Below are 15,778 nucleotides of genomic sequence, written 5' to 3' on the forward strand. Positions count from 1 at the left end.
TAGGGACATTGTCGACATTGCTAAGTTAGCATGAGCTTTGTTGTCATGATGCTGCTTTTGTGCACGTTACTACATGACTTTGTTTTTGCAAGACTCTGTTTGTGCCTTTCACATGAGAACAGGCTGCTTTTCACGTGCTCTGTTTTTCCTGGAGTTTAGTCTGAACACAATGTGCAAGGTCGATAAACAATGCCCCATGTTATTCTGGTCTGGTCAGTCCCTAGCACCTAGACATAACATGCAAAACACAGCTGCAATACTGGAGACTCATGCTTTGATATTACGGGGTTGCATGTTGTTTTAACACACTTGGAGAAAACCATTCCATGGAGAAGAGCTCCGCTGTTCCTATGATGTAAACATTACATCCAGGCTTTAAGGTATGGGGTCTGCTGTCAAAGCCCAGAGATCTTCTTTTATATAAATAAACTTCTTTCAGTCAAGGGAGGGTGTCTTTATATAATGACTTCCCGCTTTGTACTCTATGGAATTGTAACAATGCTAACTGTGTTGAGTTTATGCATTTTGCTGCTGGTAGTGGCTCGTATACTGTATTGTAGAGCACGATAGTGAAAATAAAAATGTTGAACTATTTCAGTGACTCTGCCAATTCTTATTGTGGACAAGTACAAGTGAGTGAGCGGAAGAGTATGTCTTGCTCCAGCGATTCCTGAGAGAGTCGGGAGGTTTGTGTTCTGGGTTGTCTAATCATTTGAAGCTTTGTGATATTTGGAGAAGAAACGAATGAGACATTATAGCTAGTCGGTTATGAGTTTTTGGGTACTAATGTGGTAGGTTGGTACACCCCTATACATGGAGGTCCGGTTTTCCTTTGCATAGTTATGTGAATGTGCAGAATTCCTACAAAAGAACATTGGTCTGTATGGGACCAGGCAATGGGTCCCAAAGGCTCGGAGTGCACAAAGGATGGACCCACTGGATGAAACCAATAGCACACAAGTTTTTTTTTACATGGTGTCCTTGAAGAGTTCAATCTGCTGCAATATCACTGATGGCACCGAAAACTTAGGGCTCATCGGGATCAATTGAGTAATTGTCTCAATGTCCAGAGACCTTGAAGGTAAACAACTGACACTTTGACGCCCTAGCACTTTCTCTTTAGGTTCAGAGTGGCAAAATGCGGTCGAGGCATACTTCAATTTTTTTTTTGTTTGCCTTGAACTTCGATTTTGAGTTACAGCAGGGTTTTAAGCAAGAATTTAACCACTTACCCGACTGAGACTAAGACCTGGAGCAGGACTTGCGCAAAAGCCATGTCTTCATCTTTTGTTCAGAGACATCCTGGCCCTGAACCCATCAGATCTAATAGTGCACTTTTATAGCACTAGTCATGACCAGAGCCCAGACACCAGAGACATAGACTGTGTAGGTCTGTGACAGTCATCCCTTTTCTGCAGTCAAGGCATGGTTTGAAACCTGTCATTTTGGGTGGAGATATCATTCCTTAGCACACCAGAATTTGTTTTAAATGTCAGAAAAGTGATACGCTTGGGAGAAGAGCTCTGGATCAGCACTAAAGGCCTGGAAAGAAAGGAACTGTCAGCACACAGAAGTGGAGCTTATACGTAGGTCCACTCCAACACGTCCAGGATGGTACGGAGAATGTGAAACCGCAGGGCACCACCATGCGGCAGACGGGAAAACTGCTGAAGAAACATATTAGGATCCAATCTGGTGCATGGGGATTATTCTGAGGTGAGGAATATGCAGTTAGAAGTAACCTTGAGAAATGGTCTATACATAGTGTGCAGTGCTCTAGTCAAATACTCTGCATACTCCAACCATCTAGTGTTGGGCCCTGATGTTCGCAGGTTGTTTTTCTTCAAAGTTGTTTTCAAGTCAAAAGACCAGTTTGTGGCTCCAATCTTAATCTATAACCAAGACAAAGACTCTTGTTCCGCCCAGTAGAGTGTAGTGTCGAACACTACTCTGAACAAAAACAGTTTCCAACATCCACACCTAACACTAGATGGCAGAAGTATGCACAGCAAGTCTATAAACGGCCACACATGCTAAAAACTATGTTTTGGAGCAGCTGAGAATCTTGGGTACTCTCCGCTACATTAATTGCTAGGAAATTATTAGACAAAGCATGGTGGAAAAATTATACCCTTGTGCTTTTGGGACAGTGCCTAATGATGCACATACCTGAGATTTTCTTGTAGCATAAACTATACGGTTTGAGGAAATCCAAACAACGAGAGACTAGTTAAAACATTTTGTTACCCATGCACTAGATCAATGATTTAGAACTAAACAATATTTAAGAATAGTAGAAAGATTTGCAGCTGTATTAAGGACTTATGTAAATGCATGAATTTTAATGAAATGTGTTCGGTATTTTCACAGACTTATTATAGTTTAAAAAATAAGAAAAACTTGCAGAGAAGGAAAAATATTTCAGAGAGCAAATGTCAATGTAATGGATATTACACAGAGTACAAACAGGAAAGAAACAATATATTGAACTGATATCGTACATCAAATTACCTTTATAGCCAGAAATATTTATGTGCAGTGGGGTTATCAGCTTTCCTCCCAATGACTTTCGCCTACGCACAACCATGTTAATAACACCTCCACCAGTCAGTACTGCTTTAATAACCTGCTTCTTGTCCTTATTTGTGAGATCCACATTGTTGATCTTCAATAACCAATCATTTACTCTTACACAAAAAAGTAAAAAACATTTTTAAAACCATGGAAAAAATTTGGATAAAATGCAAACAAACTGCAAAAAAGTAAACACATTTCAGGCTACTGTTAGAAGAGTAAGTACATGTGAAACACATCAAATTAATTGCATTACATATAGAAACACTAATACAAATTATACATACTATTCATAATACACCAAAAATATTAAACACCTTAAAACACCCAATTTGGGACGGTTTACATGGACTCATCAGTTAACTCAAAGTATCCTGTGCCAAATTGGCACAGTGATATGAACCATGATGACTTTGAACTCCAACTTTCAAACAATGTCAAGTCACTCCGCTTCACCCTCAACACCAACCGCTTTCTCAAGTAACATATTCCTAAAAACACAAAGGGGGCCTGTTATAGCTCTTTCTTTAAAAGAAAGTGGCACTGCTTCTTCCACAAAGCAAATTCAGAAATGCTTTTTAAACTCTTGTACACTCTCTCATCTGAATGGTGGAAATACCCATCTCCATATCCTCCCAGATTCCACACAGCATCCCTCAAGGGCATCCTACACACCAACTCACATCTCTTTCAGGGTTGAAGCAATGTGATACATCACCCCCAGTTTGATGGAACACCTTTGTCTTCCCTAGCCTGTGCGCATCATCTTTAAAACAAGTTGCACCATCTACATATATATACATACGTACAATATAAGGAGCGGAAAAAAAGCCACATTCTTGAGGAAGATAGGGGTTTGCATTCATCAGGCAATGCTAATAACTTTTGAAAGATATTAATGTACAACCTGACAGCGGCAAATACTACACCACCACCCTATACTAGAGAAGAGGTGCAAACTGAATGCCTTACCCCAAACACAGAGATTTAAACCAAAGCTTTCTGCAGCTGTCCATAAAAGCCCAAACACTGAATATAATGCAGAACAGCATGGCCAACATTATGGGCACAAAGGAATCTACAGCACACTAATGGTTTACTCTACCAACTGTCATATAATAGGATGAGAGATGATAAAGATATTTAAGACTATTGACATTTAAGGGCATGCACAAACCACAGTTCAAAATAAAACAGGGTCTGACTGTGTGCTGATCATCTCTGCTTGTCACAACCTCAAATCTTCAAATGTATTCTTCACCCTTTGTCTTGTACAACTAAAAAATCTTCAACATTCTTACAGTACTTTGATCCGAAGATAAGCTTTTGACAAACAAATAAGCCTGGCATTTTGCCCAATATTCATTTTAGAAGTACTTCGTGAATGACAGCATTGGGGACAACAAAAACACACCAAATTAATTTAACCAGGGTTGCACCATAAGCTGTGTTAAGAACTGTAGTTCACATGGATAACTGTCTAGGTTAGTTTATTAAAGGTCCAATGTCCTGGATAATAGAAATTTACTTTTTGCAGCTATCCCTTAGCCAAAAGACCCTAATATTTTTTCCTGGATCAGATACATAAACATGGACTGCTCCAGAGTGCCCACTACATACAGTTCAATCAATATGGTGTCTTAGGTGAGACAATCTGGTGCCAACTGAATGCAATTAGGCAAAAACATGCTGGTTTTAGGATCGCATGATAGCAAGTCAAGTCTGACTGATTATCTTTTGCTATGAGAAACTTACAGCTGCTTCTCGCAGAGAGGGAAATTGGTGAATAGAGCATGCCCAGCAAGAATATAGTATTTGAGACGCTACATACCATACATACGATGAGGCCAAATAAGGCAGGATTTCACCTACTCAAGTCAGTGAAATAAGTTCAAAACTTGAGGCCTTCCTGAACCTTTTGAGCAGACACTGCCTCATGACACTGAAAGGTCCCATCATGAACAGGTGTCTAGCTCTGAAGAACAGAATAGCTTTATCAAGTCCCTCCAGGCTGCAGGAGACTTTTGCATCAATGAATCTTGAGGCTACTCAAGGCCTGAAGATCATGGTGTCATGTTTTTTTCTGAACTGAGATATTTAGTCTCTGCCAGACCAAAGTCCTGGTCTTTGCTTTTTTTTCTAGGAGACAAAGAACAAGTTACTTACCTTTTATGATGATGATCTTTCTGGTGGATACTCCATCAACATGCAGATTTCTCACCTCTTGAACCTCCTTGAGGCGCTAAAATGGATTGTGCCAGTAGTTGGTGCTCAACTCAGTCATGCCGCCGAGGACCAATCCAGTAATGACATCACCAAAGCCATAAAATAACCACCACCAAGGATGTAAGATTCTTATCCATTTTTTCCGTCCGTGGCTAAGAGGTAAATCAGCGGCCATGAAGATTGCTACTTCATGAAGTGCATCAAAACTAAAATGGAAACTTAATAACGGACCCCAAACAATTACTCAGAACGAGGAGGCAGGAAGGGGTTGTTGAGGAATCTGATGGTAGAGTAGCAACCAAAAACAATGTTATTGTGGCCGGCAGCAGCACTAACTTGCTGTTAGTCCCTGAAAGCCTGGTACCAGGAATAAATGGGGGCACCCTAGGGGAGCCCCAGTACATGGAATCCTAAATCCAACACTGGAATCGGTGTTGGGGTAGGATTCTAACATGTTTGACAACAAACATGACCAGTTTCAGTGCAGTCAATATATAGTTAGACATCTCGTATTTGACTTGATGTCCACTATATGTATTAAATGGCTGACCGCACTTACAAAGCCTGGAGAATCGACTCCGGACTCTGCAGAGGAGCCCTACTCATGCAGGGGCACCCTCACACTTGTAACCAAGCACCCTGACCTCAGGACTAAAGAGCCTGCCATAATTGTGTGACTTATAGGTTTTAAGTGCAGTGACCTCAGATATAGGAAACGTATATGTGCCGTAAGTGTTGCTAGCACCAACTTACAAAGGCTGCAACAGCAGGCCTGTAGTCACAATTTGAGTGGTCTCTCATGAGAGGCATAACATATGCTGCAGGCCATGGGAGACCCGTGGTGTACGTATGCGCTGGGTACCTTAGTACCATATACTAGGGACTTAACTGGGTACACTAGTAGCCAATTGGGATGGTACCAAAGTACTTACCACTGTCACATTTAGGGAAGAAGACAGTGACTGGTGTCCTGATGAGCAAGATCCCAGTCGGACTAGTCAGAAAACAGAACACCAGCAAAAAGTGGGGGTAACGATGAAAGCATATCCTACTTTCCTACATTCACTTTTTGTAATAAAAAGTTACTAAAATAAATAAATAATGTCAAGCATTTCATCCACTTGTGGGACAAAGAGTTGCTCTCCGTCAAAGGGTAAATTGGGAAGATGTCCGGTTTATGTTTGTGTTTGCAAGGCTTTCACTACAGTACTCATGTGCCCTGTCAAAGCGATCTGTTGGGCCTATTGTACATCCTAGTCTGAATCAGACCCTTCTCCACTACTGGCGAGAAGAATGGGGGAAGTCCATCGGTGCACCTTGGGCCTCTGCTTCACAATGGTGACAGGAGTCACACTCCTCGGAGTCATGGTGCTCCCCAAGGCACCACATGCAAATAGAATGAGTGACTGTGGCCGACATTTGCCATCCACAGGGTTTGAACCCTAATGGAATGCAAAAAAAAACACACTGTTCCGTCAACAAAAATGTGGTGATAAGCCTAAAAATGGCCTGAGGAACGGCTCTCCGGATCCGCGTTGGAAGCGTGGAAAAAAAAGAAATCAGACATCAGCGACTCAGGTGAGAGCTTATATGGACTCTGCCAACATCATACCCGGTGGAACATGTCGCTACAGAGTCAATCGATGCACCCCTACAGACGCAGAGAGTTACTGCTGTAAAACATTATCTGGATCCAGTCTGGCGACTGGGAAGAATTCAAAGGTAAGGAATATGCAACCAGATGTCTATAATATACTAAGACTTCACTGCAACTACCGCCTCCATTACCCACAGCGAATCATTAGCGAAAAATAAGGGTATAAAGAGACCTGAGATTTGGGAGGTGTAGAAAAACAAGGGCTGATTGCTCAAGGCGAGATGCTGAAGCATAAATGTCGGACTGAAGATCTGACCGCTTTCTAAGAAAGGCAAGGATAAGTACATCACTTGGTATAATCTAACTGGGCAGATTACCATTCTCTCAGCCACTGCAATGACCATGAGACTGATCATATATATTATACAGAGATGGTAAGGATTAGACTAATTTAATACTGGTAGTATGATGTAAAGTAATTGGCTTTGGGGTTTTCTAATGGTAATCTTTTTCTGTATATTAAATGACTGCTGAGATTACCTTAATTTCCATAATTCAGATACATAATACGTAATCCCTGAATGTACAAAATACATAACATTTTATTATAAAACACCAACTGCATGTTGCTATTGTCTCTAGGGGACAAGTTGAGAATTCACCCATGTGCATACAACCCCGCAGAGAAGAGCTTCTCTGGAAGGGTTATCTGACTCTTAACACTGGATCTAGAGGAGTCTAATTGTTTCAGAGAGGAGTGAGAGACTCTGGTCTGTTTTGTTTTCCTCCTAAGGGGAAGGAAAAGCAATACTCCCTTGGGGCTACAGAAATCTTTCCAGATGTGGCCACCCCCAACATACTCCCCTTTGAAAAACTGCAGATTGAATTACCCTTGTGATATTTTTGTTATAAGCTATTCATCCAATAATAGGAAGCCGTGATACCTTGCTTACGAAGGAAGCCTGACAAGATACTTCGGGCAGATATTAAACACAGGTGAAGGACAATGATCCAGCAATGGAGAGCAGCCACTGTAAAGTAGCAATTTTTCATACATGGATGGATGGATAGAGCTTTGGAAATCAGGGATCCAACAATGTTATACATTATTCTTTAGTAGCTGCAAGACATCCTAAAAGGACACTATGCTGAACAGATTTTAGGGGGTGTAGGATGCTGGCTTACTAGATGGTGCACACTTATTTAAGTGCACTTATGCAGACAACCCGTAAGGCGATTTTAATGGTCTTAAACAACTATAGAAAGTGGTAGGTGTGGAGAGCAGCCTTCAAGCTTAGTCCAGGAAGAGTGTTAAGCAGCTTGTTTTACCAGAACTAATCATTCAGTGTAGGTTAAACGAAAAAGAACCACACAGCGTACTTATAAAAATAGTTATATTTATTATACACGCACTCCTTAACACATAAGTATATCTGCTACTCGGAGTTATCAACGCAATACACACAAGATTTCAAAAGGAAAAGGTAAGTAAGCACAAATACACAGTATCTCCAGGGGGAGGCAAAACCATATACTAAAGAAGTGGAATGCGAACTGCAACCGAAGTCAAGACGCGACTAAGAAGAGCTGGGGACCCAAGAAACCACCAGAGCTAAGTATCAAGGAACCACATGGAGGCCGTGTGCAGAATTTAAACACAGCAGCATACTCAATGCAAGTGGATGGTAAAGTCGTGGTTGCAGCTTTTAAGAAGGACCCTTCCCAGTTGAATCTAAAGAAATCCTGTGGGAGATGGAAGGTTGGAGAGTCACCCTGCCCGTGGATACCCCAGGAATCAGGCTACCTACACCAGGGAAGCCGGGTGCCCAGGTACGAAATGATGCCGGAAACCGCCGTAGACCACAATGAAGGACTTCAGTAAAGATGCCACTGGCAAAGAAGGTGAAAGAGTCTGGTGGAATCACAGAACAGATTTTGAAAAGGAGTACCTGCAAGCAGGAGTGACCAGGAGGCACGGAAGACCAATGACCACCGATGATGGATGAAGCAGGAGAGTTGCCGGAGACCTTGTCGCAGCAGCTGTGAGGACCTGGCAACACTGTGGAAGACCAGGAAACGTTTACAAATTGTCCCACGTCAGAAGTCCAGAACCAGAGGGTCGGTGTTCGGCGGGAGCACCAACAAGCCTTGGCAGCAGCAACAGACGTGGTAAACGAAGAAAGTTCAGCATTGGCACCAGCAAGGTCCAGGGGACTCAGCAAAAGCAGGAGAGGCCGAGCAGGCCCAAGCAAGCAGGGGAGCCCACTGAAGCCAAAGAAGACCCTTAAGAGGACCCACAGGCCGAAGGCACAGGAGTTGCGAGAGGACTTTGAGCAGCTTACCAAAGATGCAGGCCCACAGTGCAGAGGATGCGGTGAGGACGACTATCTTGGCAGGAAGAGATGCTGGAGGCTATAGTTTTTGTAGCCCGAAGATCTCTGGAGGACAGAGTCAATAAGCCTTCTTATTCCAGCGGTTCTATTCCAGCGGTTATGATGAGGGACACTGGCCTCAAACTTGCTGAGAAGAAGGTGCAGGCCTCGAGGGAGTTTCAGAACCACCACCTGTGTTGCTGAGTCTTTCGGAGTCTGTGGGACCTCAGGAGCAGCACACCGGTCAGCTTTGTTGTGGTGCCTGCAGATGCAGAGGAGTGACTCCTTCACTCCAAGGGAGATTACTTCGGGTGTCTTTGATGCCCACAGGCCTGGAGACGCAGGAGTGCTCCAAACTGTTCAGGGGTTTCATATAGAGTTTCACGGGGAACCCTTCGAACCGGTTCAGCCACGTCCTCTCTCTTTTTCGTCAGCAGACTCCAGAGATCCAATCTCTTATGGACAAAGGGGCAGCAGTAGAAACCATGCCCCATCCCAGCAGCTTCATCAGCAACCTCTTTGTGGTGGACAAGACAGACGGGGGCCAGAGGCCTGTCATCAACTTGCGCAAGTTCAAAGAGTGGCTGGTTTACTGCCACTTCAAGATGGAGGGAATCCATCTTCTTCACGATCTCCTCAGACCGAACCTGGATGGCGTGTCTCGATCTCAAGGACGCATATCTGACCATACCCATTTTCCCTCCTCATCGGAGGTTCCTGCAATTTCACTAGCGGGAGAGGGTGTACGAGTTCACCACTCTTCCTTTCAGTCTTTCCTCCACCCCTTGTTGCTTTACCAAGGATCTCCGTCCAGTGATCGAACATCTGCGAGCGTCCAGTATGGACTCAGTTTACCTGGATGACATTTTATTGATGCCCCAACGCCTTGAATCATCAGCTCCAGACGGTGGTCAATGTGCTCCAAAGCCTGGGCTTCGTGATCAACGAATCGAAATCCACCCTCGCTACAGCCCAGAGGGTCATTTTCCTTGGGATTTCCATCGACTTCGTGGCTGCTACTCTCAGTCTTCCCTCCTGAAAGATGACGAAAATCCGTCACAAACTCAGGAGAGCTCTCACCCAACAGCAACTCTCCCTCAGGCAACTGGCCTGCATCGTATGTCTTCTTTTGTCATCGATTCAGGCTTTCTTCCCGGGGCCACTCCATTACAAGGCCCTGCAACACCTCAAAGCCCAACACCTTCGCAAGGGTCTCTCCTACTCAGAAGGTGTCCCTCTCTGCGGAGGCCAAAGAAGGAATACAGTGGTGGATCTCCAACATGAAGGTCTGGAATGGGCGTGAAATCTTCAGTTCCGCGCCAGATATAATTATCGAATCAGATACCAGCAGATCCGGCTGGGCCGAGCGATGTGGCGATTTCACGACAGGCGATGTGTGGTCACCACAAGAGTTGCACATCAACTGTTTGGAACTCATGGCGTGGTTGATTGCGATCCATTGTTGGACCAAGGACTCGGTCCGATCCAGCTTCCTGCTCAAGATGGACAACATATCGGCAGGCCGGTACATCAATCATCTTGGAGGCAAGTGTTCAAGAGCACTCTCGGATGGCAGCAAATTTCTGGCAGTACTGCCTGGATCATCATGTTTCCATTACGGCGGCATACCTACCGGGTCAGGACATCCAGATAGCGGATTTCCACTCTCGCCACTTTCATTACGGGAGTCTTTGGAAATTGCATCCAGGGGTCTTCCCGGATCGTTAAGAGTATCTGTGGTCTGGTTCTCAGTCGACCTGTTTGCCTCCCGTTTGGACCACCAACTTCCCCAGTTCTTCAGTTGGAAACAGGACCCCCTGGCAGCGCGGACAGACGCATTCCTTCAAAACTGGCTGGACGAAAATGGTTATGCTTTCCCCCGTTCGCCATGCTCATGAAGGGCTCAGCCAGGTTCGACGGCAGGGAGCGGACGTGGTTCTTTTTTCCCCCCAGTTTAGAGGTCTCAAGTTTGGTTTCCGGTTCTTCTGGAACTTTCCTGGTATTCTCGAATCCCACTCCCCCACTTTCCGACTCTCCTTCTCAATCCGGACAAAGTTCCTCACCCGCTAACAGCGCAGGGCTCTCTCATCCTGATGGCGTGGCGGATTACAGGGGACGCTGGGCGGTCCCAGGCCTTTCGGGAGCGGCTGAGAAATTCATGTCCAAGGCCTGGGCCGACAGTACCGTCAAGCGATACCGTTCTACCAGGAGGAGGTAGTATTGTTGGTGTGTGCGACGGAGTCTCAATCCCGTGGCAATAGATGTGACCACTAACCAGAATTTTTGGCCCACCCTGGTGGAGGAAGGCTTGGCTTATAGGACCATTAACACCTTCCGTTCCGCCATCTCGGCGGGTCAAAGCCTTGGTTGAGGGTTCTCCTGTGGGCGAGCATCCCTTGGTCTGTCGTCTCCTTCGAGGCATCCTCCTCTCTCTACCTCCTGAACCTCGTTATTCTCAACTCTGGGATGTTAACCAGGTTTTTAATTTGCTTCTGTCCTGGCTGCCGAACAGGTTCCTCTCTAGGAAAGAACTGTTGGTGATGCTTCTCTGCCTTACATCCTGCAGGAGAGTTTCAGACGTTAGGGCCCTGGATGTTTCCAGCAGGATCTTCTCTTTTATGGGGGTCACCTTTACAATTCGGAGACAAACAAAATGTGGGACGAAGTCCATCTCTTATCCTGCGTTCCCAGATACTCCGAAGCTGTGCGTGGTCTCTGGTCTCTTGCCTCAAGGCATAAGGCATAAGAGCTAATGTCCGTGGATTTCCATCCTCCAGGTGAGCGGCAATTGCTTATTGCGCTCAAGAAGCCCATTAAGCGGTTTCCTCCCCACCATTGGCCAGTGGGTAAGGTGGGTGATGCAGGAAGCTGGAATTGATCTTCGAGCCTTCGGTGCTCAATCTGCCAGAGAAGCAATGGCCTCTAAAGCATTTGCGAGCTCGTCTGGAAGAGATTCTGAATGCAGCAGATTGGTCTTCAGACTCCACCTTTAAGCAGTTCTATTTTAAACTGATTATTGATAAGGCTCACTTGGTGGTGAGCAAGCTTTAAACAAGCATAATCCTCGCCTCCAGTCCTGACATAGAATGAAAACTTTCCTAGCTATCGTAACGGAAAGTTTCAATTCTATTAAGGACTCGGAGGCAAGGATTATCCCACCCAGGATACAAGGTTCTCTTTGGTACCTTCCCACCCTCGTACTGGGGTAAGTAAGATGTTTCGTTATCTTGTCTACAATAACAACTGACATTTGGTGTAAGTTTTGCTGTACTGTTTCCCCTACAGGCTAAACCTTAGCCATTGCTGTCGCTTATACTTTATTTTGCTTTGCAGGTGAGTCTGAAAAACAAGATTCGTGAAGCCTCCTGGCTGGCTGACCCTCAGCGACTTGAGAGGGGGAATGGACAGTAACAGAGGACTACCATCACCCCGGAGCCCTGTGATTGGTGCAGGGGAGAGGGGACATTCTACTCATGGGCACTATCATTTTCTTGTTTATTTAACTTCAAATGGCTGCTATTCAATAAAGTGGAAAAAGAATAGCATAATCCTCGCCTCCGAGTCCTTAATAGAATTGAAACTTTCCATTACGATAGCTAGCACATTTTTCATTGTTGCACATTCTTTAAAACTACTCCATCCGGCTCCCTAAGAAATTCTTTGGCACACTACAATAAGTAATAATTAGCTATTTGTGCGCAGAAGGGAGACTCATCGGTCACAGTTAATAAGGGTATTCAGTCGCCATACGATGGAGGACTGTGGATTGCTGATAGAATGGACCCTTTATGGTACATCTCCTGGATTTCAGCAGTCTACCAAATAAATGGTTTCCGTGCATGGGACACCATAGGGATTTCCAAAGTAAACGATGTCTGGGTAGTCACATCAAATAATTCCAGCAATTAAAGGAAATGCTTGCACTCCACAAATTGCAGTTCTTCAGACATCTGGAAATTAGACACGCTCTAGGGGACTACAGTGAAGAACTTATATTGGTCCCAAACGTTAACCTACTAGTATCTAAGCTCAGTTTGTTAAGTTGGAGGGGAAAGTTATATCCAGGTATACAGAGAATAATTAGTGAACACACCAGACTCACCTTCAAATATTAAAGGACAAATGGGAGAGTGATCAAGGCCCCTTGGAGAAAGAGTAGTCAGTTCAAGTACTTCAACATACTATACTACATGCCTGCTAGGTTCCATTAAATGGGAAGGAGTATCAATGCAACTTCCCTTAGTTGAAGATGACAGTGAGGAACCTATATACACGTGGTGTGGGACTGACTGATGATTTAACCCTATTGGACCAGAGTCCATAAAATATTAGAGCAAGTGACGGATCTAAAGACGTCATTACTCGCAATAATGTTGGAAGAGGGTGGGTTGTAAGCAGAAGTTGAGGTTTCAACATTTACTACTGGCAACAATGGACCCGATTGGCACAGTAGATCGGCAGCCACCCATCCCACTAATGAATGGCTCACGAGCATGTACGTCTGCGCTGTAGCAAAGGAAACCAAGAGACTGCCAACAGAAACATGCTAAGACATGGGGAGAGTGGTGGGACCACTTTCAATTGATACAGCCTAATTCACGAGTGATGCGTCGGGTAATTATGCCAGGTTGAGGGAGACAACAGTCTACTCCACCTGCCTTGTAATGAAAAACTAATACAAAGAGTTATGAAGAAAGAATGACAGTGGTTCCTTCCTTTTCGACCTCAAGGAGGAGATGCAAGTAAGGAGCAAGTAAGACTCACATTCGTATTTGGTACCTGCTGAGGATTATGAAAGAATGACCCACTTTCATTGATGGAGCTATCATGGTATTAAGTCTCTTCCCAAAGGTTTAAATTTTTCTGCTCTCACGTTTAAGGGATGCTGTCAGGGAAAGCGAGTCTTATTACAGAAGCGGCGCTGAGCTGCTGCTGAAATAACCACATGTACTTTGGGATGCCGAGTAAGAGGAGTATTGTCCATGGCTCTGTAATTTTGCAAAGCAAACACAAGGAGATGATGGATGGAGCACTGAAACTTTTCAGACACTCGCCCCCAGTCACTGATCTGGGTTAAATCCATCATCATTCTTTAGCTCACTTCGCCACCTCAGTTCAGACCCAGCTATATGCAAATCAGTCTTGACCCTGTGCCTCATGGGAACTGTCCAGCCCAAACTCACAAGCCAAGTCTTCCCTGAACCAGAAACACAGAACCAACACTGGGGCTGCAGCCAATTTCAACATCAGTCATTTTCTTTTTTCTGATACATTGCTGAAAATGGCCTGAACGGTCTCCCAAAGAGGCTGTCAGGAAGTAATAATTCTCTTTGAAGGTGACTGGTATAAGTGGTCTTTTCATGCTCCTTGTCTTTCCTAAATTGGATAATGTAAAGAAGCCATTCTTGCTCTTGCGCATCCTCTACTACTCTTAGATTATTTTTTGCCTCTTCTCTTACGTCGTCCTATGTCCTCATGTTGTGGGGTTGACATCAAGGTTAGGAAAAGGAGGTTGACCTTTAGCATGGGCTGTTGCTAAGGTGGCAGCAGTAGAGAAATTTGGTGCTACAGGAAGAGGAGAGGCTGGAAATGTTGGATTAAACTCATGCAAAGTGCTTTGCAAGTTTCTTATTAGATCAACAAAGCTCTGCAGCAAAGGAGGATCCCAATAATGTGCTTTTGTAACAGTGTCATATGTTTCTGTATACCACTGCACATTATGGTGCCACTCTTCCTCTTGAAATTAGTTGCTGACTGCAGCTAAATGATCATATCCAAGGTCTTCTTGCTCTTGGTCTGCAGCATACTCCTCTGGTCTTTGTTCAACATTGAGAAGACCAGGGATGTAGGCTGTACTAAAACTATCTCCATCACAGCTGTAGCCTTTTTCCTGTGTATCAAAAATATTTGGTGCAGGCACATTGGCAACACAAGTGATCATAGCAAGGACAGTGTCACTCCTGTGAAGTAAACACATGATAGAGGCAGCCTTTTTTTTATATACCCTTTAAAACCTATTTTACAAAGAGTTGACAAGACAGATGTCAACAAAGCAGGTGTTGACTGGAAAAAGACAGCAGATAGAGCTTTAAGTACTGACTAGGCTATCAGCTTGCCCTCAATGACTAGATCCACAGATGTAAGTGGTTCAATGGTGCAGAGGTTGATGGTGCCCGAGGCATCTTGTTCAATGATCGAGTAGTCATTGATGACCAGTTAGTCATTAAATCTGAAGAAGTTTGCTTAGCGGTTTCTAAAGTTATACAAGGCTTTCCTTCCTTAGGAGGTGGAAGGCAGATGCTCTGTTGAAGCTGCTTTTCCTGGCACTTCTTTACTTACAGAAATGCCAAATTCCAAGCTTTCAGTGCTTTCTTGGAGGGGGCGGGTGGGCAAACCCTCACAGGTGCATGTCCTGAAGATGGACCACTCTTACTGGCTGGAATTCTAACAAACTATAAAAAACACAATTTTCATTCTCAGAGTAAAATAATTAACTGCCCTTGTCAATATGTTATCCTGGTAAAATTCCCCCTTTCCTATTTTGTCCTTTGGAAGAAGAAAATTGAAAGCCTGTTATTCTTTATAGTAGGTACTTTTAATTCTAAAAAAGGATATACATGTATATTCTTAAAAGTAGCAATAGGCTTATCTCTGCTTGTAAAGGAAAGTATCTCTTGGAGAACAATGAATATGCTACTTACCAGTATGCATCTGTTCTTGGCATGTAGGGCTGCTAACATTCATATCTTTTGCATAGATCGCCGCCTAGTGTTGGGTCCGGATGATCGCACATTGTTGTCCTGGAAGAGTCTTCGAAGTATCCTGAGATAGGTGGCTCCTCCCCTGGACTACAGTGCGCATGGGCATCGGCTCCATCCCCAGATTGTTTTTAGCCATTGTGGCAGAGATGGAGTGAAAAGTGTAAAGGATGTCCATGCTAATGATTGAATGCAAGAGTATATCTGCAGCTGCGACAGGCACCGGGGAGGAGGGTGGGCGATATGAATGT

General features: G+C 44.3%; 1 protein-coding gene across 5 annotated transcripts in view; it reads right to left on the bottom strand.

Annotated features, from left to right (window-relative positions):
- DLG5 (discs large MAGUK scaffold protein 5) overlaps positions 1-15,778 on the bottom strand; it is a 957,981-nt gene that overhangs the window by 662,144 nt on the left and 280,059 nt on the right. For all 5 annotated transcript variants that reach the window (XM_078643375.1, XM_078643374.1, XM_078643372.1 and 2 more), the window contains one exon: positions 2,512-2,687. In XM_078643375.1, the coding sequence (XP_078499501.1) occupies positions 2,512-2,687 (176 nt within the window). The remainder of the gene's footprint in view (positions 1-2,511; positions 2,688-15,778) is intronic.

This window comes from Lissotriton helveticus, chromosome 5_1, assembly GCF_964261635.1.
Source record: "Lissotriton helveticus chromosome 5_1, aLisHel1.1, whole genome shotgun sequence".
Lineage (NCBI taxonomy): Eukaryota > Metazoa > Chordata > Amphibia > Caudata > Salamandridae > Lissotriton > Lissotriton helveticus.